Raw genomic sequence first — 24,036 nt, forward strand, 5'->3', positions numbered from 1 at the left:
GGCCAGCCCCAGCCTCCAGCTGCTGCTGGAGCAGTGACAGGAACAAGCAGATTTCAGCAGCAGGGATGTCTAATCTGTCAGCAGCGCTCATGCCACGTGCTGCCACTCTGCACCAGCCTGACACAGCGGGACACACCAAGCAGTGGGAACACAATGAACTGCTAACTAGACACTGGCCTAGAGGTTCCTAAAGGTCAAAAGTTACATATGCTCCCTCACCCTCCAAGTTTCTGAAAAGGGCAATTTCTGCATCCTTGGGAACACGCCACTTTACACCTTCTCTCCCCAGCATTAAGAAGCAAGTCCTGGCACCGTGCCTCCCACAGCTGGAGCACCACAGGATTTGAGGGCTGGAGCAGGGCTTTCCAGCCAGCTGCCAAGCAGGTAGATGTAGCCCTGCCAAACTGAGCAAGACAGGACTCCTGCCTCTTAGCATGAGCACAACTGGCAAACTTGTGAATGGAGAAAGAACAGTGAAAATGGTCGATTGTCCATTCCTGCCCTCAACTCCCCTACTGCACTGTGTGGAGGTCTGTGACTCACTCAACTAGGAGACAACACAGAGAGGCTCCATGGAAATACCTGCAAATGACAAATGATGACCCCAGTGCTGGTGTGGAAGGCAATGGCTGCCATTATCAGAGAGGAGAAGGCAGGAGGATGGGTTAAGAGAGACCATAAAAACAAGGAAAAGTGTTGCTTGGGCACTGTCCTTGGCGCTGATCTGGGGAAAACAGGTCCGGGTGCTATGGGTGTGGTGCTGCTCATCAGGGTGACACAATACCCTAAAGGGGCACTGCACTTTGTTTAGGGATATGTACAACCCATGCAGTCTTGAGTTTCCACAGAAGCAGTTTGTTTGTACAACCCAGTTGCAAGAACTTTCTCTGCTCACTGCTTGGGTATCTAAGCCCCAGCAATTCCTAGTTTCTATTAGGGAAATGCAGTCATGTGAGAACAGAGCTTGCCCTGGTTGTTCCAGGGAAAACAGTTTCCAAGTACTCATCAAAGGTTCTTCTGCATTTCTTATCTATTTGGCGAGGTAAAACTACAGATGAATGCTACTTCCCCCAGAGTGGAAGTGTCATGTCCAAACAATGCACTGAGCAAGCTCGCCAGCTGTTTTCCTATTTGAAGAATCTGAGGTACAGAATTGAGTCTAACTTTGTTTCTCTCTAAAAGTATTCCTTTGCAAAGGTGGTATAATTCCACATTTGTATTTTAATTCCAAAGCAAATGCTCCACTGCACTTTTTATTAAAATGAAATCTGCTGTGTGCAGCCTGGTGTTAAATGAGAGACTATTAAAGCCAATCAGTAGAGAACTCATTAGAAACCCTACAACAACAAACTAGTAGTTATGGCCCAGCATTCACAAGCAGCCATGACAATAAGGAGAAAGAGCCCAGGTCTCACTGAAGGTTACAATAAAACCACAGCTTATGTAGCCCAAAGACTGTGAATATCCATACAAAACAGCTGAGCTTCCATTTCTCAAATATGTGCCAGAAATTATATTCATTTCTCGTGACTCATCTCCGAATTCCACTCCTAAGAATACTCCTGTCATTTAGTTATTTCTTCCCATTGCTAAAATGTAATGAGAAGCACCAATCCAGAGCTCAAGGAAATCTGTCCCATCAATTAAAATAACGAAATAAGCAGAAGGCTGCCTATAAACACATCCACCTCTGCCCACTCACTCCTCAGCAGCCATGGTGAAGGGAAAAATGATGAGTTTTGCAGGATGCCTGGAAGCCTAGCAACTCTCCTAAGAAAGACCACAAGAAAAGAACTCATCTGAACATTTCCTTCCCAACCTTTGAGATCTTTCATCCAGTAGAAAAGAGCAGAGTGCACAGTGGTTTTGCTGGGTGCCCAGAAGACCAGATATTGGGATAACTTACAGACTTGGTAGACTGAAATATTCAGATCAGATTTTTTTCTGGGACAATGAAGGAATAAATGAATAGGTAATTATTACAAACAAAACAAAGAATTAAAGACTGTAATTGAACTGGGAAACAGCATTTGGTTATTTGGACTCCAAATTACCACCTAAGCCTATTATCAGCATAAATTGAGATAAATCCCCCACTAGAGGAAAAATTCCTCAAAAATTATTCAAAAAAATAACTAACAAACCTTGTAGAACAAAACTCTGTCAAAGTATCATTTTATTACCCTTTAGTGGAGTTATCACATCAGCAAGTTCACTTATTGGACAAAATCCAAAATATTCAGTGGTCGTGATCATACTTTTGCAGTTCCAGTCTAACACAACAGAGAACCAGTTTCAAAGCAGACAGAAACAGTTGCTATGAGACCATTAGCAATACAAGAAGATGCAGACCAAACACCTACATTGTCAATAAATGGCATTTAGATAACAGCCTGCCTTGTTTCTTTTTGTGCTTGCAGCCATACTTCAAATAAAACTTTGTTTGCACAAGTTCTTGCAAAAAGGAACAAGTGTCAGTGTAAAAAGGAGGAAATATAGAGAGAATCAGAACAACATTCCGTTCATTTTCTCTTTACTCCATTATATACCCAGATCAACCACTGATACCATGTTGAGCAAGACCATTTGATTTTACCTGCATTCAGAAGAGTTGCCTTTTTAGAAAGCCGAGGGAAAAAAGTAAGAAATGGTCAGAGTTCAAAGGATGATCTTGGGAAATGACTAATTCACAGTCAGTGTATTGTGTGCCCCAGCTGAACTAAATGACACATTTTTTTAGTTGGATGTGTCACTCTCCAAAGAATAAAAAGGGAAAATTCCTTTATTGCATTGCCTCCCCAGCTATGGATTTGAAGTAAATTGGACCACTTTGGATTAGCTTCAAGAGTTTCTGAAACAGTAGTTACATGGTGATGCTTTGTCTGAGATCACATACATATACACTTTGTCTCCCCAGACATCAAGCCCATGTACATGCATTTCTTCACTCTGTAGGCATGTAGAAGGGCAACTGTAAGTTGCAGATGCTGAATATAGTATTGCTTGGTCCAGAGCAAGGCTAAAATTAGCATTCCAGAGCCTGTAGTCCAGTCCAAAATGAACCAAACCATGTTCCAGACATGCATGTATTGCTGCAACCTGGAGCGCAAAATGCACAAGTACCACGGGATTCTAATAGGTGGAAGGGGTTACAGAAAGTATGTGGTAGCCAGCTCTGCAGAATCTGCCATATCCCAGACAGACAAAGCATATCATGAGAGGTTTAAAGCTTAGCACATAGTAAATTCCAGTAAATTCAATTGAACTGGAAGGTATGAACACAGATTACAACTATTAATCTCTGTGGGTTTTGTCTCAGTGAGGTGAACTCACATCTTCATGATTGCTTCCTTCCACATCTTGTGCTTCTCCTCTACCTCTCCTCTTCCGCAGGTGTGAGGCTGATTTTGAAGCCATCTAATTTCTATTGAACCCTTGGATTTGTAAAAGCAATGGCTTGTTTCAGACACCACTAGCTTTTAAAAGGTACCTGAAAGTAATTTGCCTTAAATAAAAAACTAAGAACCCAACCCACTGAAGTGATTTTGAACCATCTGACTTGGAAATACAGAGAGGGTGGAAACATGGGCAGTATGGGGGAAAGGAGGTGAGGTCAGAAACCTCTCACAGGCCAGCACCACGTGAGGAAAAGTGAATATTTGCACTGTGCTCACAAGTCACTAGAAAAGTATAATTATTTCTGAGTTAGCTCAGGTGCCTGCAGCAATCTACATAGAGGCAGAACAGAGTTTGGCATAGATTAATTTGACTGTGCTTCTCAGTGAGACTGATGTCAGTACCCAAACTAAGCTGGGTGTAGCTACACATATTGGCACTCATTCCTGTGAATGTTGTACCCAAAGCACACAAGGGAGCAGAAATAGCATGATTTGGGCCGTGAAGGTGAAAAGAAAGCTAGGATCTTCAAAAGTGACAAGAACTGCTTTCATGTGGGGTGCCCAGGTTTCAGGGCATATCTACACAGCACAACAATGCTGTCATATCTGCACTCAGGAGTCTCAGAGCTGGCGGCTTCTAAACAATGCAAAAAAGGTGCTATGCAGAGAGATTATGTTGGCTCCTTGAAGCAGCATAGCTATATGGGTGTGATGTTATGCATAGGCTAACAGAGTGTCAACAGAACTCATTAGCAGAAGGTCTCTGCAGAACGCTGCATCACATAGCAGGGAACGTTTTGTTTTCTAGATAACTGCTGAAAAGACACAATAGAGCTCCCCCCAAAATCCCTCTTCATTTGGAAAGGTAGAACAAAAGCCTGCCTTGATGTTACTTCTCATTATTTTGTATACACTAAATATATTTTCCCTGCTTAATCATATCACTGATGACTCAAAAGAGCTGCAGAAAAAACCCTTACTCCCAAGCCTAGCTTGGAAGGAAAGAGATAAAAGCTTTGGGCACCTTTAGTAATTTCAAGGCCTGCATAGAGAAAAACCAGCATGGAGAGGAGGAAGTAAAAGCAGTAAGACCTGGTAATATGACAGTGGCTCATAGGGACAAAGAACAAATAGTAATATGGTAATATACTGGGCCAAAGAATAAAGTTCTCTTACAGTCCCCAACATTCAGGCAAAGCAAAAATCTGCTTCCTTGTCCCTTAGTCCCTCTATCTGCCTAGTGAAGTTGACAGTGAGGGGTCACAGCATGCAGACCAAGCCATCACATTTGCACTGCTCAGTGATTCAACATGACAAATTAACAAAGACAATGAGCTCTGTGTGGCCTGATGGCTACTGCTTGGATTTTCCTTTTCTCACCACAAAGGATCTAACATGTCCAAGGATTTTATATGTAAAACATTGGACAATGACAGCTGAGCAGGTCAGGGGGCATCTGGATTCCACATCTAATTATCTGGGTTGATTAGCTACTCACTAAAACTCCATCTGGGACAAAAAGGAACATCTAGTAATCAGAGTGCTGTTCTAGAGGTCGTTCCACCACAAGCTTCCTCCATGCCCTTAAATAGATGTCTTAGCACTGTTTCTTAGAAAATTTTGAATTTGGATAAAAAGAAGATGTTTATCCAAACAGGTTTTCTCTATGTTTAAATATCCTTTTCAATTTGGAAAAACTTGCTGTTCTAATCAATGTACTAGGCTTTCTGCATAAGGTACTCAAGAGAGAACAGTACCCAAAACACCCAGCAGACAATGGACAGTGAAGTGCCAAAGAGCAGTGTGACAGCACAAGCTCTGAGGTAAACCAGATTCTTAAGACATCCAAGGTCTTTAAAGGCTTTGAGTGTGAAGCAGGATCTGAGCAGAGTTGATGACTCTAACTCTTTTTGCAGCTCTAGTTCTCCTCATCTCTGCACTTCTTTCTATCCTGTAATTCAGGGCTAATGAACAGCAGAAGGACACTTGGTGTTCAGACAACAATTACACAGCCATCACATATAAGGGATACCTGTTCACGTAGCGCTAGTGCCTGGAGCAGAAGCTGGTGCCTTCTAGACTTCAACACAAACATTCCCATTCTGCAAGAACCCACCTGAGAGCTGCAGACCCAGTCATGCAAAGACACCCCAAGAAGTTCAGTGCAGTCATGAAAGCAATAATTTGTGCATTGAGGGGCACACTCAAGTTGTTGCAGTATGCCTTCATTATTCCTTTTCCTCATGCTGACTTGCCTGCTGTGTTGTATGAAGGGTGTCTAAGAGGGTGACAACACTGGCACTCATGATGCACAGCAAATGGGTCCCACCCTCAGCTCACCTCCCCTTGCCCAGGTTCTGGCCAGCACCATCTGCTGTCTCAAAGCATCACACACCCCAGCAGAAATATCCTGGTATCAAAGGTTGCCTTTGACCGCCCTTTTGTACGGCTGGCCCAGCTCTTTCCCTTACCTGTTGAGCATGTTGGACTGATAAATCCTTTTCTCCTGGGTGTTGTAACAGCTGCTCTTGGGCTCAGGGATGAAGCTGTGTTCAGACAGCATATCAGAAGCAGCCGTGGTGATTATGGCTATTCCATCCCTTACTCTGGCAGGAAGACCGTAGTCCCATTCATCATATGAGACAGAGATGAGCCCGGTGGGGAACTCGGATGGCACCGTGTCTGTATCCCCTGCCACCAGGCTGGGCACGATCCATGTGTAACCATAGCCTGTCAGACCCACTGAGTTGGCCACCTCAAAAATGTAGGTGGCCTCTTCCTTTGTGCAGTAGAGGAGGATAACAGGGCTTTGGAGCTTCTTGAGCTGGTTCTGGATCTTTGAGTCCCCATCATCCAGGGACATGTCCAACAGAAGGACCTCCTCCAGTTCCCAACCCACAAAGCTGTGCTCAATGGTGCTGCGGATCTTGTTCACAAAGTCCTGGTACCCAGGGAAGTAAGTAGTGACAATGGAGAAGATGTACCAGTCATATTCTTCCATGATGTTGAGCATGACAGAAGCTTGTTGTTCTATTGATGGGCCAAACTGGAAGAACATGGATGACTCATCCTAGAATGGGAAGTCAAAGAGAGGAAGAGAGAAGAAAAGAAAACAAGAATAGGTCAAAGGAAATAAACAGCATTCCTAGTCAATCCATTGAACATAAAGGGGTAGGCACTCAGTCAGGATCTTACTTCATATCTTGGCCAGAGCTTAAATATTTTTAACTTCTTAAAATTTAAGTGAAGTGAGAAGGAAGTAAAATTCTTTCTATGACCAGCTGTCCTTACTTTATTTTTAAAGGCAGGTTGCCAAAATTACTCAAAGGTTTCAACTGTTAGGCCTGATTCTAACAGACAGAGAACAAGTGGTACACAAGTGAGGACAGAAAAACAGAATATGTACAAAATATTTCCATGAAATTAAGAGCTTTAATCACAGCATTATCATAGCCTTATATGTAGCATAAACAGGATACACAGCAGTTTCGATACTGATTTTTGGGACAGTCACTTTGATAGTGAGTTTGGGACAGTCACTCTGGTTTGAGTACCCAGACCAAAGTAAAAATAGAGTAGGCAAAATCACTGGATACAAATAGCTCTGACAATCTCTACTGCTAGCTCCTCTCAAAGCAAGCAGCAGCACAGAGCTCTGTACAGTTCTCAGTACAACTGTGAGGGCTCAGTCTCAGAATAACATAAAACATATTAAAACAGATTTCTAAAGGTTTGTTGACACCATGTGTTAGAGAAATGTCAGCTTAATCTTTCTCTTGGTATTGCTCTTATATCCTTCTACCATACTAAGTTCATCTTTGCAAAAATCAGAACTTGTACCACTTTACAACCTTGAAGACTCAAAGGGAGCTTTATACAGATCTCAGCTCTCCAATGGCATAGTGTAAATCTTTTTTGTCCTGGGATTTCACCAGATACCAGGCTTTCAATTTATGACAGATCCAGAAAAATGCAAATCCCTATTTTTGCCCAATTCATGAAGGAAAGGAACGGAAAAAAGTATTTGCCAATAGCCTATCTCAGGGATTTATCTTCTATCTTTTAAAATCAATTGCAAACTCCTGCTGACTTCTGTAGAGTAGGATTACATCATTTAAAAAAAAACCCAAAAAACAAAACAAAAACACAAATTTAAATTAAAAAAAAATTAAAAAACAACAACCAAGAATTAAATTATATCTCTCTGGGTAGTAGAGATTCCCATTATAATAAGAAAGTTCTCTAAATCCAAACATGACTTTAAGAAATGAGAACAGCCACACCTTCTTTTAATAAGCCTGGAAAACTGGACCAGAGCTACAAAAGGACATGCTCAGGAGTTTGAGACCTGGGAAAACTAATTGTGCCTCAAGACATTACCTCAAGATAGTCACATTTAGAACAGCTCTCTACCAAATTAAGTCTCCTACAGCCTGGCAGATAAATCTGTTTTTCGGCAGGGATGTAGTTAATCAATCATCCATTCATCCTTTAGTTGTGGTTTTGATTACCTATAGCCATTTCCTATATTGACAAAATATGCTATAGCTCAGCAACTCCAGAAAAAAAAAAAAAAAAAAAAAAAAAAAAACAGTAATAAAGGCCTGATCCCATACCCAGTCTTAAGCTGCTCATTTCTCTTTGCTGAGCTCCCTATGGGTCACATCCTATACAAAAGAGTCCTTGCTCCCAGATCCCCATGCTTCTCTTACAAGGATTGGTGATTAAACTGTTCACTTCCTCCATACAGCTCACCACCCACATGTGAAAGTTCTCTTAGGGCTGCTCTTTGCTTAGTGGAAAAATAAATGTATGTATAAACAAAAAGGAAAAGACAACAGCAACGAAGTGGAAACAAGTTTAAAAAACAAAACAAAACAAAAACACAAACAAAAAAAAGGCAAAAACCCATGAGCAGCAACTGGAGCCGCTCAACACATGGAAAACATCTCATATTTTTTATCACTGGAATTCACCCCCTTCTCTCTGAACTGTGCTCAGGAAAAGAACCTACTCTTCTAATAAAAAGATACTTTATGTCTCTGAAGCTTATGCAGAAAATTAGAAAAGACAGAGGAAAAACCGAACTATTGTCACAGCATCTGCCAGAATTTGAGAAACTCCTGAACAAGCATCTCCAACACCCTTCATTGCACCTTGCCTTTGAAAGCCACTTGTAGCAAACTGAATGCTAGAGTGCGAAGACTCATGCAACATGAAAAGGCAAGACAGTTACACTGATGACTAGTATTTATTTTCATATTAAGTTCAACAAGAGCCTTTCTACACTTATGCATAAGAGCCTCTGAATTGACTGCAATTTTTCACCATTTCTAGCAGAGAGTCCAAGATCTGAAGGGCCTGGTTATTGAATTACAGGAACATTTGACACACAGCGTCTGGAAGTCTTGTCTGGTTTTTTCCTTGGTGACAAATAGGGGACACTAGACGGTAAATCCACTACTATTTCAAGGCTATATACACACAGTCTCAGGAGTTAGCAGGCATGATAGCAAGGTGCAGGAGGTAATGCCCTCCCAGTGATTTAAACTAAAATGGTCAATCTAAAATGCCTGCTGACAGTTTGTTCCACATGAGTGCACCACCTAACTGTCGAAGGGAATTCTGCCCCAAAAAACTCAGGGAGAAAATTCAAAGCACCTCACTAACGAGAGTGTATCAGAACATCAAAAATCAATACACCAAATAGATAGCTTTATCACAATCCAGCAAAACAATTCCACTCCACTGAGAAATGGAAGCACCCCACTTTAAATCAAACAGCACAGGCCACTTGGCTGTGCAGCAATAATTGCTCTTGAGCAACTGTTGGCATTTCTATTACAGAAGCAGCAAGAAGAGGCAACTTATATTCAAAATGAGAGCATTAAGGAGGTCCAAGCCAGTCCAGATTTTGGTTTGCCAAGACGTCTCTTGGCACTTAATCACCCCAATAGTTGGGCTAGCCAAATGTTCTTCATTCCCTAAGTAACTCAGCACTCAGAGAAGGGTGAAGAAGGAAGGACAGACAATAGTAAAGAAGAAAGTGTCCCTCTCATAATAAATCAGGAGAATTGCTGATAGAGTTGGATAGAAATCTCAGTCACTGCCTTTTTGGGGGGACAAAAGGCAAACTAAGAAAAATGTCCAAAAGCTACAATTTTCTTCCCAATCTTGTTTTTGGGCATGCCTGATCAAAAGTTGAGAAAAAAGAGAAGGAGCTGAACTGATACAAAACAGTGGGGCTATCAGAGTATGAATTTGACCTCACTGTAGTGTTACAGTGAAAGTTTTTAAATTAGGAGATAGATCAAAGGCAGTTTTACCATTTTTTACACACATATACCCTATAGAATCATTATGGTTTTATTACAGTCTAAAACCAAAAAGGAGTATTTCACTCTTCCAGACATTGCAAGTTTTTTACAGAACATTATAAGTTCCTATTTTTCTTCTGAAAAAATTTCACACTTTCCACCTTTTTTACCTTGAAACAGCCAAAACACGGTTCAGCATCACCGCTGGGAGACAGATTAAAGTTTGGGATAGGGATAGGTCGAGTTTTAATCAGAAGTCCCTTACATTGCACATCATGCACATGAAATACAATCCCCTTGCTGAGGAAAAAGCTTGTATTTCTCCTGGAGCCCTTTCACCTGCAAGCTCAGGCTTTCCATCACTACCTGCTGCAAGAGACAGCAAGATACTGCAGGGTGTCCCTCACAGTCTAAAAGAGCAGAGGCTCCATTACAGGATCTTAAAGCTTCCAGAGATCCCAGTGCTCCCCCCCTGTCACCTACAAGGTCAGGGATCTGTAGTGTACAGAGCTGAACTGGAGGTGGAGCTGATCAATTGACACAGCACCACTCCTCAGCTGACAGATGGCTTCCCACAGAAAATCTGCTCCAAGTTTACCAAAGCTGGGACAAGTATTGCCTCCTCCTCCTGCACGTTTAACCCCTCAGATAAGAAGGCTGGATTGCACATGGTGAAGGTACAAACACACTCACCATGAAGCCTCCTCTTGGAGACTGGTGGCTAGTTGAGTTCCTAGGTGGATGGAACAGGTAGGACAAGATTTAGAGAACAACCAAGTGCTATCACCAACGCTTCTAAGTTCTTCAGACCAGGCCAGGTCTGACCCACACCTCACTGACCAGTGAGCCCTTGGCAAGGCTGCAGGTAACTCCCCCAGAAGCCCTCCTCCAGCTGCACCATTTGAAACCAATCACTGCCATTTAATGAGCCATTTACCACAGATGTGGCACGAGAGGTCCCCAGGGAGCTCTTCTCACAAGTTCCTTCCTAACAGGCACTCTAGATTCCCCAGGCAAGCAAATGCAATTACTGCCTTACAAACAGCATCTTACAATCCAGAGCAAAACTGCTTCTCAGCATGGGGCAAACTGGGGAACATCCACAAAGCAGGGGAATGCAAGATCCCCAAAAACAGTTGTAGTGGTCCACTCATGCTGAGGAACTGGCCAGCCTGAATGTAATCTGCTTCTGTGCTCCATGCTCTGGTGGCTGGTCCACAAACACATTTTCGCTAGGGCTGGCAACCTCCCTTAGCTTCAAAGTGCCAGACCCCACAAAGGCAAGGTGTGTCAAGTATTGCACAAGGAATTTGAGGAAGGAGCAAGTCCAGAGCACTTGTTTGCTTCCAGGATTTCAAGAAATATGCCATGTCATTGCCAAATGCCCTACTCTGCTGTCTCCAGACAGGTGCAGGACAAATACAATTTGTGCTGCCAGGCTAGTAGCCCCTTTTTATTTGGCTTTTCGGAACATCTGTATATTTAACCCCATTTGCTGCTTCGTTAGGCTTCTTGCCCAGCCATAATTTAACAGCTGGGGTCTGTCCTTCCTTTCCAGCTTGCAGAAGGGATCCTATCAGATCCTAATGACTCAGTCCACTATCACTTTCCAAAACCCTCTTCTTATTTTCCTGATTTAGAAGAAAAACTGTTCATGAATCTTTAGTACAGTCTTGATTTACAAAACTACTCTATGATCAACAGCAAAATCACACAGCACTGCCTCTTGTTTAGATTTCAGTCCTGTTTACCACACAATTTGGAGGGGGGAGGAGAGAGCAAGTACCAAATAACTTCTGGGAAAACACAGGTTTTCATTTCCTTACTTATGTATTTCTTTTCTCCAGAACTGAGACACCACCGTGTACCTATTTGTCACAGTCCTGGTGGGAGACTTGATTCACTGGGAGTTTTACTGCTCATGATAGAAAATGCCACAACAGTTCAACGTCTTATAATTAAGTTTCATATGTGTCTGAGTCCCGTTTGTTATAACATATCTGACAGGAAATCAGGATCTTTGTTGCTTAAGTGTTCATTTACTTCTGTTTATCTTACCACAAATCCATTACTGCCTTAGGCTAGCCTACAGTCAGGATCCTCTGTCTGTTTGGTTTCTTCTCTCCAAATTTAATTTTTTTATTTAGTTTTCAACAACTCAATACAATAAAACTCTGGCTTTTATATTACGTGCTGTATCATGCTGTGTGAGTCCTTTCTTGTATGCTTGCAGTAGGGACTATGAGAACATGGTGACACTACAGACCTAATATTATGTTCTCCTGGTGGAATTGGCATCTAAAACAGAATTTCTGCATCTCACACACATGTACACACATTTCCACAGATACACTGAAAGCAAAACCTACTGAATGTAAAGTTGGAGCACGTTGGATTGCATCATTTCCTAATGACTCTGCCTAGTTTATACTATTTAATAGGATTTCAAAACTTTCCTGTTTTACTGAAATAGGTTCCCTGGGTTACTAATTATTTTGTCGTGCATTGCAGATGACCTCCTGCAATCCTTTTCCCATGTTCTGATTCACTGATGAGTAGATCGTTCTTAGTGAAAATTCTCTAACCTGCCTTGGGAATGTGCTATTAGTGGGAAGTTCAAATTCGTTAGATGAACAAATGCGGTTTATATAACTATATCATTTATCAGTTCCCTCCCTTGTTCTTGCAATAATTACTGAACACACTAGACTTATTTGACAGAAGGATGCATAGCTCAGAGTTGGTGGTTACAACTGGTTACAAAATTGGTGGATGAGTGATTGCAAGAGACGCAATTCAATGTCACCACTGATAGAATGACAGACAAGATCCACTGTGATAAATTAATTAGGAGAATAGTTGTTGACTCTCTAGGTCTTCTCTGGAAGCCACAATCTCTGCTGGCTACTAATTGCAATGAAGAATCTAGAATTGTTAGCACAGTTCAATTATTACCCAGGTAAATGATAACAAATATACCAAATGCACATGTATAATGACATTACCTACACATATAAGTTTTGTCATATACACAGATCCCAGTCATGGACTGGGCACAGATCTCTCTGTAGCAGTGGAAACAGATCTGCTGTCTGCTGCAGAGCCTTAACCCAGGGGAAACAGTCCAAGTGCTCCAGCACCAAGAAGTTCCTGAGAGCTGCAACAAAAAGGTCTCCAATTAAGGATGATTCAAGGGCTGAAAAACACTAAGTGGTTTCCACTTCCCACTTGAGGGTCTGCTGAAATAATTTGTTCAAAAGACTTTGCAACAGAGGAAACACAAGATAACCTCGATTCTGTAATCTTGATCTTGGTATTGTTTCGCTCTGTACCACATGCAGTTAATAAAATAAAGGAAAGAGTCAAACATACCAAGGCAATTGTCTGACATACACAATTCAGAGAAATTCAGCTGTTTGACTAAAGAGAGGGTGTAAAATTTGTAAATTTTACAAACAATGACCAGTAAAAGCAGCCTAATATATGATGGTACGTTGCACCAGCTTCTTAGAGTATCATACACAGAAGCCAGCATTTTTCTACAGAGGAGAAATGGCAGTTAGCAAGCTGCCAGGATAAACAGTTTTCCCACCAGGACTGTTACATTTCCATTTTCACCTCTGTAGGTGTGTATTTCCTTGTTTGATCAAAGTACATGGATGGATTAGACCACTGGCCACGCTGAGTAGATTCCACCCACCAGGTGACATTATACCATGCGAGAATTTGGACAGCCCAGGACCAGTTCCCTGTCCCAACTCAGAGAAGCCCACTAGGCTGGCTTAATATCTTGATACTGCCAGCCCAAAACAAATGAAAGTCAGACTGCCCCATTACTCATCCATCTGATTACATCATGGTGTTTGCCTGGCTCTTCTTTTCTGGCTGTCTTACGCTCCAGACTAAGGACTGAATTTTGACTGTAAGCTGAATGGGATGTCATTGGTATAGCCTTATTAATCAATAACAGTCATAAAACTATCCAGCACTTTAAAAAAATTCCAGTCACAATATTTGGCAAGATGTCATTGAATAAATTTCTTAAGTTAACTATCCTGGGTGAAATACTATTTCTTTTTATCATTTCTAAATTAACTGCTCTCCCATTTCATCAAGTATACCTTTGGTCTCTTATTATGAGCAAACCTTCATATAAGCTGAACCTCCAAAGGTTCACAGAGTCAATTTAGATAAGCCCTGGAAGTTCAGCATTGCATCCAATGCCCTCTGAGCCTCTTAGGAGCTTAAGATCTCTTCTCGCTATGATCCAGCTGCGGACAGGTCAGGAGGTGTTAAGTGCCTCTATTCCTCTTCTCTAATAAAGTAGTGACGCCCCCTTTCTCTCAAATTCTGCCTTGCTTATTTAATCATTAACCTTCTGCAGGCTAAGCTGTTAGCTGTTTTCTCTGTCCTAACAAATGACACCTGCAGTCCTGATGAGGCCAAGAAGTAGTCAGCCTTAATGGGCAGAGTGGAGTTGGCTGTGCCTATACACCAAGATGTACAGACTACAGCTGAAGTAAAGCAGTCAGCTTAAAGTAATATTGCACCAGGATTTAATATTTTCTCATAGGCTGCTATTATTAACCAGTTTAGATAATTTTTAACACATTGATATAACTTTCATACTATTTGGATCAGAGTTGGCTTGCCTTAGAGCACAAATGAGCGAACAGCTGCACGCCAAGTCTGTGTAGATGTGCCCTCTGCTTTCCTTAAGGCAAGGAGCAATAAAAGGCTTCAGCCTCATCCATCCTGGATAGCAGCAAATGGGAAATTCTGTTACTCGAAGGGAAAACAAAACACTCACTTAAAACAGGAGCTCTCTAGCAAGTGGACAAAACCAAGAGCTGAGATCTGCCTAGACTGCACAGACTCCAGATTTCCCATTACCTCACACCTGGCTGCCTCTTCTCTAAGACAGTCCTAACTGATATTCTGAATATATCCCAAAGGAAAAAGTAAATTTTAAAAGAAAAAAAGAGAGCGAGAGAGGTGGAAACCGGTCCTGCCCCACTGCCCTGGTCCCAGTTCGGCAGCGAAGTTTCCTTGGCAACAGCGCACACGACCGCCGACATCCCGCCGAGAGGCACGGCACGGCACCCACGGCACGGCATGGCTCGGCACGGCACGGCACCCACGGCACGTGGGGCACGGCACGGCATGGCACGGCACGGCACGGCACCCACGGCACGGCATGGCTCGGCACGGCACGTGGGGCACGGCACGGCATGGCACGGCACGGCACCCACGGCACGGCACGGCGGGCACAGCACGGCATGGCACGGCACGGCTCGGCACGTGGGGCACAGCCGGGCACGGCATGGCTCGGCGCGGCACTGCACGGCACGGTCCGGCACTGCACGGAGGGCACGGCACGGCACGGCAGGCACAGCACCCACGGCACGGCTCGTTGGCGTAAGAGCTGCGAAGACTGGGGCTGGGCGTCACTACCCAAATCACAGTGCAGGGCTCATCCTGCTGGGAATGCAGAGATGGTCGGCAAGGGGAGAGGGACCACTCGGAAAGAAGGGAGCCCACCTTTCCTCCCCCTGAGCCTGGGAGCAAGCATCCTGCCATTTCATACCCACAGCTCTCTGAGACCCTGAGTATCCACAGCTCCTCCACCGCACCCTCCAGATCAGATTCCAGCACTTTGGAAAGGAGGTGCTGCTTGCTCAGAGCATAATTCCTTCCTGCCTTGAGCTCTCCCACACCCAACTCACCTCAGTTCACTTCAACCTGTGTTTTACAGCAAGGGCTGGGACAGGACAGATGTCAAATCGTTGTTCTGTACACCAGGCAAGAAGGCAGCTCTGTGTGCTTTTATTTTATGAGGGATTTTACCCCCTGCCTTATACTTCCAGAACAGGATGAAATAATCTGGATATAAACTGAGGAAAGAGTACGCTGGTCCATTTTTGTTTGGACATGCTGCTGGCAAGCAGCTGTCTCATTAGCACAGAATGTGTATGTCTGCACCAGGCAACAGGAGGCACAGAAACCATGCACTGGCCCTGAGGCATCTGTTCATCAGCACTGTGTGGAAGCTCCAGCTCGTGTCCAGTAGAGCTGCCAAACCACGACAGCTAACTAGTTCAAATCCCAGCCTGCACCATCCTGGTGACCCTTATTCTGGTATTAGATCTATCTGGGGACTCTCCAAGTCTGAGGAGAAGATGGACTCCCGATCCATTGGACCAGGCCTCTGGATTAGGTCCCTGCTTTGGAAAGCTACTGCATCCCTGAAGTGTGTTGTGAGAGTCCTTGGCTGAAACAATAAGGATTTCAATACGCTTCAAGACCTGACCCCCATTAGAGCTTGCTTTGGCCATAGTTTGTTACTGCTTGTGTTCCAGGATGAATGAAAACTGCACCTACCTTCTCTCCACCCAGCTCTCCTTCCTAATCAACCACTCAGGAGTGCCCCTGTTGGGAAGCTGCTGTCATGTCTGTCTTGCTTATCGAATCAATTCACAAAGTTTTAAATGATTATTGATTCTGCTCATCCCCACTGGAAACTCTGAGACCAATGGAGTTATTTACACAGATTTTAGACAGGAAAGAAGCTCCCTTCTCAAATCTTCTTGAGCTCCCATCTATTAAGTCTCAAAAACTCAATAGGAGGTTTTCTACAGCTTTACAGACAAAAACACTCACAAATACATGAAGTCTCCTGCATGCACACATGCCCATCCAAACATACGCAGCATCTTCTGCCAAATCCACAGCTGCTGCATTATTTTTTTTCTATTATTTCTGTTTGGGATCACAGCTCTTCCATTCCTTTTCTTTGCCCTGATGATTAATAGTTGTTTTTCATGGCTCTTGTTGTTATGAGACTGAGGCAGAAATTATGGCAAACTCCCTATTGACGTTCAGCTGTTTCTGAACTCCGAGGAATTGGAAGTTGTTCTTGGTAAAAGACTGGCGACCACAGGAGACTTGTAGAGCTAGAGCCTGAAATCTTCCCCACAGCTCCTGAAGTACTTAATATTCACAGTTGCAACAGTGATTGGTGCTGTGAGGACCATTCTATCCACTTCCATGATCTAAGCACATGAACATTTACAGTCCTCAGGATATGATGAAGAGGATCTGAAAGTGGGAATTGGTCTGTCTGACTTTGCAATAAGGGTGATACAAGTTTCAGTTTTGTATATTTTTTTGCTTGGACGATGAAAGTCAAGAAGCCCATTTCCAGTCAGCTTAACTCTGTACTGAAGCACACATAATTGAATTCGGGTTTTTTCTATACTTACCTGCACATTAATATATATCTATATATTCAAAATGCCCTTGACATAACTTGAAAGCAGAAGTATAATAAATAAGATACTTTTTGTACTTGAATTCAAATTTTTCTATCTATATTAGGCTTTGTACTTTTTTAAGCAAAACCCGAGGCTGAGACTGAACTGCCATATCTTTTTCAAGATCACACACGCACATGAGACACTGAGATTTCTGTCAAGGATCAACACAGCAGAGAAAGGGAATGATAGAGCAGCAAAAGAATTTGCCTCTGCTGGTCATTAATAATAACAGTAACAAAAGCATCTAAGAGAATAAAAGCCAGAGTGAGATGTGTTAGGTATAGAAATAGCTCTTTGACTGACTCAAAGGCAAAGCTGATGCATCTTGTTTTCCGGCATCTCCTGTCCGTCCTCTTTCTTAACCACACACTCAGGCACGATGGGGGAGTGGGAAGTAGATGGAAGCATCAGCAGGGGCTACAGCAAGCAGAGGAGAAACGAGCTATTCAGTCTGAGCACCACTTGGCATGGGCCTGTGACAAAAGATGAACAAATAACTACATGAGGGGAGAAAACAAAAAGTCATGTCCAGCACTGCACTGGCTGCAAGGGAAGAACCATAGGCTGTGGTGCTCTCTTTCCTTCCTCTTCGTGTCACTCCAAGTAATTTTGTGTCTTCCTGCACTCCTGGTTTCTCACTGCATGCAGGCATGTGTATACTGACATACACGTTCATGTGTACAAAGGCAATTACATGCAGGATGTCCCAAGAGAGGCAAAGTGTCTCATCTCCAGCATGCCAGCTACACTCCAGTGCAGGCTGGCAGCACCCGAAGGGGATTAGCATCTGACAATGATCCCTAGGAAATCAGGTGATGGCGCAGCCCAGACCTACTGAAGAGCAGTGTCTGCATCACCACACATGCATTCAGAGCTAATTAAGCCTCTGGTTAGTGTTCTCAGAGAGAAGCCAGGGTTTACACAGGCTGCTTCACTACACAGCCCTGGCACAGCCCAGAGGAAGACAGATGCCTTCAAATCCTGTATGAAAACTCTCAAAACATATTTTTAACAGACTTTAATCTTTTTTACAAAATACCGTCCTTCAGAACTCATCTTCCATGGAGGCAAGTAGTCATGTAACTAATATACATCAAGAAGATCTGGGTTTAAAAAAAAAAAAAAAAAGAATAACAAAAAAAATTTTCTTTAGGTAGGTCATAAGAGGGAATATTTCTGGGAAGGGTTTAGCCACTGGAAGGTTTATTTCAGGGTGCAGCTAAGCAATTCTGAAAGCTGATATAAAGACATTACTCTGGTCATCTAGCTTCAAGATAATTTTTTTGCTTGTAGGAAGTTTTTTTTTCTCTTTTTCATATAAAACTTCTGAATACCTCTTCCTGAGAAGCACTGAGATGAAAATAAATTTCCTTCAAGAGTGGTGGCTAGTGCAAGGAGCTCAGCATTTTCATTATCTCAGTGCCTTCAGGATGTGTACATTCCTACACTAGGCATTTGTCTGCACTGCGTAGGAGCCTGCAGCAGTAGCTGTGCACCCTCTGTCTCAGAGGACATTCTCCTCTTCTGTGTGCTAGGAGTAGAAGGAGCAGAGTTGAAGAATGATGCATGTTTATTATCTTGGTGTCAGTGCTGTTCAAGGCATGCAGCCTTGCAGACTGGGCAAGCTCGGTGAATGAAGCACACTGCATGGAAAACATCAACCCAGTGTTCTACAGCTCATTTGGTGTCCAACTGCTCTTGTTATGTCACCCAGCAGTTTCTAAGGGCTGACAGTAGATCTCTGTGCTTTTGCTCCTCAGGCTAATCCCACTAACGTCATAGTGTTACCATACTCTCTAAATGGAAGTGAAAATATGGTCAGGCTCCCTGTGCATTCTGCACTAGACTATGGACAAATCTCTCTATTCATCAGTGGAAAAACATGGACTTTCCACATATCCCTCATTGGCCTTCCTACTGGAATCTCTCTTTATACTGTAACTCTAGGATATCCAAGGAAGAAAAAGCAAGCAATGCTTTTCAATGCTTTACAATGTACATATTCCATTCCTATATAAAGGGGTGAGGATCCTAAATCAGGGGCCATGCATTCCCCTTCAGCTATCTTAGGGGGGAGTGGGGCAGGGGGGTTTGCACAGCCCATTGGTAATTTGTGTGTTTCATTGCTATGCCTCAATCGTTGGGTCCCCAGAAGATTTTCATTTCACTCCATAAGCACCAGCATGTCTGTTTCAACAGAGATTAATCATACAAGCCCTCCCAGTGTTGGACTCAGTCCTTCTCAGGGCACTTTGCTTCCTTATACAAGGTCAGCTGTGTATCTTGGACTTGGACAAAGGAAGTCCTCAGTTCTCTGGGAACCCTGACAGCAGCATTTTAGCAGGGTGCAGTGATGCTGTGCAAGTTTACAGTCTAAACTTGTACAGCATTTCAGGCAGAAGCATCAGGAGGACTTTAGGCAGGCTGGTCATAATCCTTCCTGCTGGGATATGGACATACCCCCATTGATGGTGAATCTTGGTAGGGGATTTTTCAGGACTCCGAGTGGGCAACACCTTCCATCCTACAGATTGCACCAAACCACCTCCTCAGAGTTTATCAGTTATCTTGCAGTCTTTATGGACTCAGAAAGCAGATTATTGCCTCTTGAGGTGTCAAGAGCTTTTGCTACAGCTTCTAGGTTTCCCTGAAATGCTCCCCTCTAGGTATTGATTGAGCTGGGTATTACAACTGAAAAGATTTTCATTTAGCAAATTTTTCTTCTCAACTGATGCTCACGGTGCAGAGGGAATAAATTGAGATCTCCTTGCTCACACATTTTTGCATAAGCTTGTTTTAAGTGCACTATGCAATTCCTTTAATTCCCCAGCAACAGCCTCCTCACATTTTCATACCTCTCAAAACCATGTCTATATTGTATAATTCCACACCTCTACCTCAGAAATGCCAGAGCTAACCTGAACCACCTAGAAAGACCATAAGGCACAGCAACAACTTGCACAAGTACAGCCTTGAAGCTGCAAAGTGGTTTCAGTATGGTTCCTGAACAAAATTTTTGATGATACACTCTGAGCTAGCCTGTTGGGTGCTGTCTAAGGGTCCATACATGATGTCATGTCGCAATGACCTTCTCAAGACTCACTCCCTTCCTGCAGTGTCTAGGCACCCCAATATCTCAGAGTGCTTCCCACCACAGCTGCTAAGGAAGACTAATCCTTGCTGCCTGCTCCTCAGGCTCCCTTTGCCCCACCACCTCAGCGGAGGTGTTTTCCCTTCCCAGGACCCAGGGAACAACTTTAACCTTTTCTCCTTGGACCATTCTGCACCCTCAGCCCCACAGGGTCCCTCCACACCAGCTCCCCTCCCACCCACTTGGCACAGGGCAGTCTCAACCACGCTGGGACTGGGGCAGCAGGAGGTGAGGCCAAAAGGACAGCAGACGGTGGCTTCGCGTCCACACACATCCCGATTAAGGATGCAGCTTTGTTCCCATGGCAACGTGCAGAGCCGGGCAGCGCTGGTCCCTTCCCGCAGCAGCCGCGCTCCGCACCGCTAAATCCCCCGGCCGCTGCCCTCCACGGCCCGGGCTGCCAGCACTGACCCTCTGTGCGCCTTCCAGAGCCCGACAGATTAGGGCTCACAGATTTCCCACCCACCATGTGCCAGCCAGAAAGAGGCAAATAAAGATGCGCCAGCTAATAGCAGTGACAGAAATAACACCTCCCATCACAGCTGAGCTGTAAACCCCTTAGAACAGCATTACAGGGAAATGAGTTTTCTTTCCTAGAAGCTGGCAACCATAAGCAATGGAGGGCAGTCCAGGGAATTAAAATAAGGTGTTTTTTTTCCCAAGTGCAGGTAGCACACAGCCAAACAGCCCGCACTCCCCTTGATCTACTGCCAAATGCTATTCACAAAGCACACCCAACTGCACCTTTCAGAACAGAGCCCACCTTCCCTTGGGACGGCACTAGCACTCTCTCCAAACAAGGACATCACCAGGCTGCTCTGCTTGGCCCCCCACAGTAGGAAGGAAAAACACCAGAGAACAGTTGAGACACTGGACCTGGGAGCTTGCACCTCTCCAGGGAGAAGCATGTTAGACATGGTCAGATGTTTCTTCAGGCCTTCTGCAGTCAAAAAATTTACTTTCCAGTTTAGAACTGAATCGCAAGCAGGACTGCTCAAGATTTCTTTGCCATTTCTACTGCGTCTTAAGAGTTGTCTGCTGAGAAACAGTTGGGAAAATTAATCCAAATTAACTTAAGTTGTGAGTTTAGCATGAATTCATTAAATCACATTAGCCTTCAATGGACACAGTTCTTCCAAATTAAAGCAACCCTTAGAAGAAAATTGAACTAAAGTGAATTAAGGTCCTTTTAAATCTGAAGAACAGAGTGCCTGTACAGGGGGTTTGATATAATTAAGAAGCAGCAGTCTGGGAGGGATGTCCCAGCCCTGGTTTCCCAGAGAGTCTTTCCATATTATTCTTTTCAGGAACCAATAATGCTCTCACTGGAGGAAAGTTAGGTTTCTCACTTTCCCATGTGATTTGAAAGTTGCTGTACTGATGAGTTTCTGCTGAAGCCCTTTCCTAGCCAGTCAGTACCTTTACCAGTAGCTCTTTACCTTGAAGAGCACGACTGCTGCCAGGGTATTTTCACCTCACTCTTGTTTTAGTGAAGGGAAGCCTTTTCTGTTTCCTCAGACTGCATTTTGCCAGGTTAGGTAAGCTACACTGTCTTACTCTCCTCTTGTAAAATGTGTTCTTCCCTCTCTTTACCAACCAGATACTTTTCTGGCTCCACTTTGCTTTAATTGGAATAACTGGAATTATACACAGAATTATACACAGAGGAAATTACAGTAGAGAGTTTTACAATGATACTGACACTTCTCTGCCTTGGCAGGGAATATCCTGCCTGGCACCTAGGAATATAATTGCTTTTTATGCTGATGTCTCATATTGAAGACTCAGTTATCACATCAGTAAATAATACTCCCACTTTTTCTCTTTTTCATTTGCTTATAACTGATAATCCTATTGTTTCTAGGGTCAATTAGTAGGAGTAACAAAGAATCTTTCCATGCAGACTAGTAGACCGTGCAAAGTCATCCAGACCATTTAGAAGAAATAAAAATATGTTAGTGTTGCACTCTCCAAAAATTTTCTACTGTTCAAGTCCTTAAGATCTAGTGTAGGTTCTACCCACACCAGGGCTCCAAAACAGCCACTGGAGTCACATGTCTGTCTGCATGGTCCCAGATTTCACACTGGCACATTTCAGCCTACTTCTATATTGTGGTCCTGAAGAATGTCCAGTTCTTCACATTTGTTCCCTGCTACACTCTGTGGTGATCACACTACACTACTTACTCCCACGTGTGCACAAATGTCTTTATGAATATGATCTCTCACATTTCTACACTATAAACCAGACCCAAACATGTGGAAACATTTACAATTCTGTCATTTAGAAAGCCACACTACGTCTCCTTTCTGAGATGGAAAGAGGGAGCTGGGGAGACAGGTTAGAAACAGGTAATTAATGGAAGTGAGAAAATCCGGTCTCCCATTCAAGCACTACCCAGTGAAGGACACAAGCACATTTATAGTGTTATGTGAATACAGCCAGCTGAAAAAGAAACAGTCTTCATAAAATAAATGTCCAAGCTTTCCTTTTACTACAGGAAATCATTGCACTGATGAGCAGAAAGAGGCAAAGAGGAAAATTATTAGGTTATGATTCAACATTCCATTATTGCCATTCAAGATGATGTTTAGCAAGGACTAGGTTACTTTGCAGTAAAATATGATTTTTGTCCTGGTAATTTAGGCCCTTTAAAAATATTAATTCACTTTTTTAATGCAAAATCACTTAAGCCTAGCTTGTCTGTGTTTGTTTGCTGTCAGTGCTCCCATATAGGAGTTTTATCTGCATATTCATATATGGAAATTTGCAAAAACTTGCAGAAGTGTACATCTACCATGTTCATGTGCAAGTATTCAAGACACAAGTGCTTGTGTGCTCATTCAACAAGGGAATAGAAACAATACCAAATAGATCTCTCTGACCAACCATAATTAAGTGAAGCAGCCTGTATCAATCCATAGAGTAAATATTTTCCAAGTTCACTAAATAAATTCAAATAAATTTGAGGAAATTATGATCTGCACAATTGATATTCCATGATCAGAAAAAGCAGCTAAATGCACTGAATAAATTATGTGTTGTGAATTAGTCCCCCATCTCAGCAATTACTATGGCTGGATTATTAGAACTATTGGATAATTTAGCATCAAAAATACTACTTCATGTTCTGGGTGCTGTTCAACATCAATTAAAAGACAGGGGGTTTTTGTTTAATTTTCTTTGTTTGGGATTTTTTGTGGGTTTAGGGCAGTGTTACTTGGTTTGGTTAGTATTTGGTTTGGTCTATTTCTATATTTTACAGAGGAGGAAAATAAACCTTTCCGGTGTCAGTGTGTGTCAAAGTTCCTGGTGTGCACCAGCTCCGTAGACTGGAGGAAATACAACCCACATCCCTGAAGAGCCAGCTAGATCCTCCTTCCAGCAAGAGCAGAACTAGCTAGGACATGATCCTCACACACATCTCTCGTCCCTCTGTATGAGAAGATGGCTGCATCTGAGATGCAGGAAGAGCAGGGATCCTGTTAGCTTCAAGCAACAGGCAACAGTTCCTGTTTGAAAGTGTCTCACTACATTTAATGGACGAGTGGGCACTAGATTTGCTCTTTTAGAACAGGTCCTTTGGGGAAATCCATTATTAATTGTGATCTCTTCTGTAGTGTCCCTGAACTACGATGCTCAGCAAACACTGCTCCAGTCTGAGGGGTAAATTAGTTAATTCATCAGCTAGAAATTATATTGAAATAGTTTGGGAAGCAAGCTGCAGAGTGTCCCCCTGAAACACCTCCTTCAGCACCACACACACAGCTGTTGCAGGAACAGCAGCAAGCTCTGTTGGCAGGAAGGCAATGAGTTTAGGAAGTCTGAGCTGCCCCCTGCCTCCTGGGGCACC

The 24,036-nt window shown here is 43.2% G+C and overlaps 1 protein-coding gene across 1 annotated transcript in view; it reads right to left on the minus strand.

Annotated features, from left to right (window-relative positions):
• The window catches only part of GRIN2B (glutamate ionotropic receptor NMDA type subunit 2B), a 206,584-nt gene that overhangs the window by 116,963 nt on the left and 65,585 nt on the right, over positions 1-24,036 (minus strand). The window contains exon 3 of the mRNA XM_033058313.1: positions 5,870-6,468. Within this exon, the coding sequence (XP_032914204.1) occupies positions 5,870-6,468 (599 nt within the window). The remainder of the gene's footprint in view (positions 1-5,869; positions 6,469-24,036) is intronic.

Source organism: Catharus ustulatus, chromosome 4 (assembly GCF_009819885.2).
Source record: "Catharus ustulatus isolate bCatUst1 chromosome 4, bCatUst1.pri.v2, whole genome shotgun sequence".
NCBI classification, from domain to species: domain Eukaryota; kingdom Metazoa; phylum Chordata; class Aves; order Passeriformes; family Turdidae; genus Catharus; species Catharus ustulatus.